General features: G+C 36.2%; 1 protein-coding gene across 1 annotated transcript in view; it reads left to right on the top strand.

The window, feature by feature from the left end:
- The first annotated feature begins 886 nt into the window (after positions 1-886).
- The window catches only part of LOC136040107 (ragulator complex protein LAMTOR2-like), a 13,196-nt gene continuing 12,173 nt past the window's right edge, over positions 887-1,909 (top strand). Inside the window, exon 1 of the mRNA XM_065724204.1 lies at positions 887-1,001. Coding sequence (XP_065580276.1) covers positions 934-1,001 — 68 coding nt within the window. The 5' untranslated portion in view covers positions 887-933. The remainder of the gene's footprint in view (positions 1,002-1,909) is intronic.

Raw genomic sequence — 1,909 nt, 5'->3', positions numbered from 1 at the left:
TCCGTTCCAATTATGTCAATCACGTATCTATAAATGTAGTTATTCTTCCCATCAATTATCATCATGATCTCTCCACTCTAAGCGTTTTCCAAGATTTTCAGTTTCCAAGATTTCCGGTTTCCCCCTTCAGCTCCCCCCAATGTCACCGGATATGGTCGGGATTTAAAATGAGAATTCTAAAGCACAAGAACCTTCTAAAGATCAAATTTCATTAAGATCTGATAACCCGTTCGTAAGTTGAAAATACCTAATTTTTTTCAATTTTTCCAAATTACTCCCCCCCTTCAACTCCAGCAAAGAGAGTGGATCCGGTCCGGTTATTTCCGTCACATATCTTGGACTTGTGTTTATTCTTCCCACCAAGTTTCATCCTGATCTCTCCGTTTTAAGCGTTTTCCAAGATTTTCGGCCCCCCCCCAACGACACTGGATCCGGTCAGGATTTAAAATAAAAGATTTGATTTACGAGATCCTTCTAAATATGAAATTTCATTAAGTTCCGACCAAGCTAAAAATACGTCATTTTTTCTATTTTTTTAGAATCAACCCTTCCCCCCAGCTCCCCCGAAGAGAGCAGATCCGTTCGGGTTATGTCAATAAAGTATCTAGGACTTGTGCTTATTTTTCCACCAAGTTTCATCACGATCCCTCCACTCTAAGCGTTTTCCAAGATTTTAGGCTCCCCCCCCCAACTCCCCCCAATGTTACTGGATCTGGCCGAGATTTAAAAAATGAGCTCTGAGACACGAAATCCTTCCAAACATCAAATTTCATTAAGATCCGATCACCCGTTCGTAAGTTAAAAATACCTCAGTTTTTCTAGCTTCTCAAAATTAACCGTCTCGAACCAAATTTGGTTCCAAGAGAGAATAATTATCGCCATCGATCTACTAACACTGGGCGGCATCAAAGAACATAAATTCGAATCTAAAACATGCTGAAGCCGAAAGCCTTAACTGAACTTTTAAGTCAAGCTAATACTGGCGGTGTACAAAGCACTTTGTATGTATATCATAGTTTGACAGAATATAGGGACTATTCTTCGTGTTTGTGTGTCTTCTTGGTATTATTGCAGGCCTAGTCCAAGGTGGAATTTGTCCTTAGTGGACCAGCTCTTAAATAAAATTTAGCCTAATAAAGTAAAGTTATGTCCATTGAATTCTTTATTTTTTGTTTTTCCTAGATATCATTGATTTTTATCAATATACTACCTATCTTTAATGGTCCTGCATTGTTTTTGTCAATAGGCTAAGGCATATGCTAGGCTTATGCATTTCTGCATTACTCATATAAGACAAGGTAAACACACTGCTCAATATGTTTTTCATGCTCTTCTAAATAATAATAATTTTACTCACAAATACAATTCATTATCTGCTGATAGTTCCAAATAGGGATGGTATGGTGGACTAGATTATATCTTTCTTGAAGAGAAGAAAGCAGTGGGTCAGAGTTTTTGGTGAAAGCAAGTACAGCTTTCTATTTTGGAATGGCAGTGGTCTTAAGTGGGATGCCTCATGGAACTGTTTTGGGATCTAAACTTTGTGATAGGGGCATATCTATATACAACTTTTAAATGAATCATGTTTTGGAGTTGCACCTGCTTTAATAAAGAATTCACCAAAATTGAATATAATCTATAGCTTAATTTTTCTCATTAAGAGAGGCAGAGTGGAGGGGCTGTAATTTTTATGGTAAGAAGATTATATTTAGGAAAAGTTGTTTTGAATAGCAAATTTTAATTCTACCTCAATTTTTTTATTCTATTGTTTTTATCTGAGCATTAGCTTAGAGGGTTAATAATTGCTCTAGCATTAGAAGTTGTGGAGGTAGGCCTAGGTATTTAAAACAATTTCCAATACCCTTATTTTAGCAGAATATATATTCTGTAAAATTTCATTCACTTACTT

The sequence above is a fragment of the Artemia franciscana genome, chromosome 20 (assembly GCF_032884065.1).
Source record: "Artemia franciscana chromosome 20, ASM3288406v1, whole genome shotgun sequence".
Lineage (NCBI taxonomy): Eukaryota > Metazoa > Arthropoda > Branchiopoda > Anostraca > Artemiidae > Artemia > Artemia franciscana.
The sequence above is the reverse complement of the archived record's forward strand: the minus strand, read 5'-3'. Positions and strand labels throughout refer to the sequence as shown.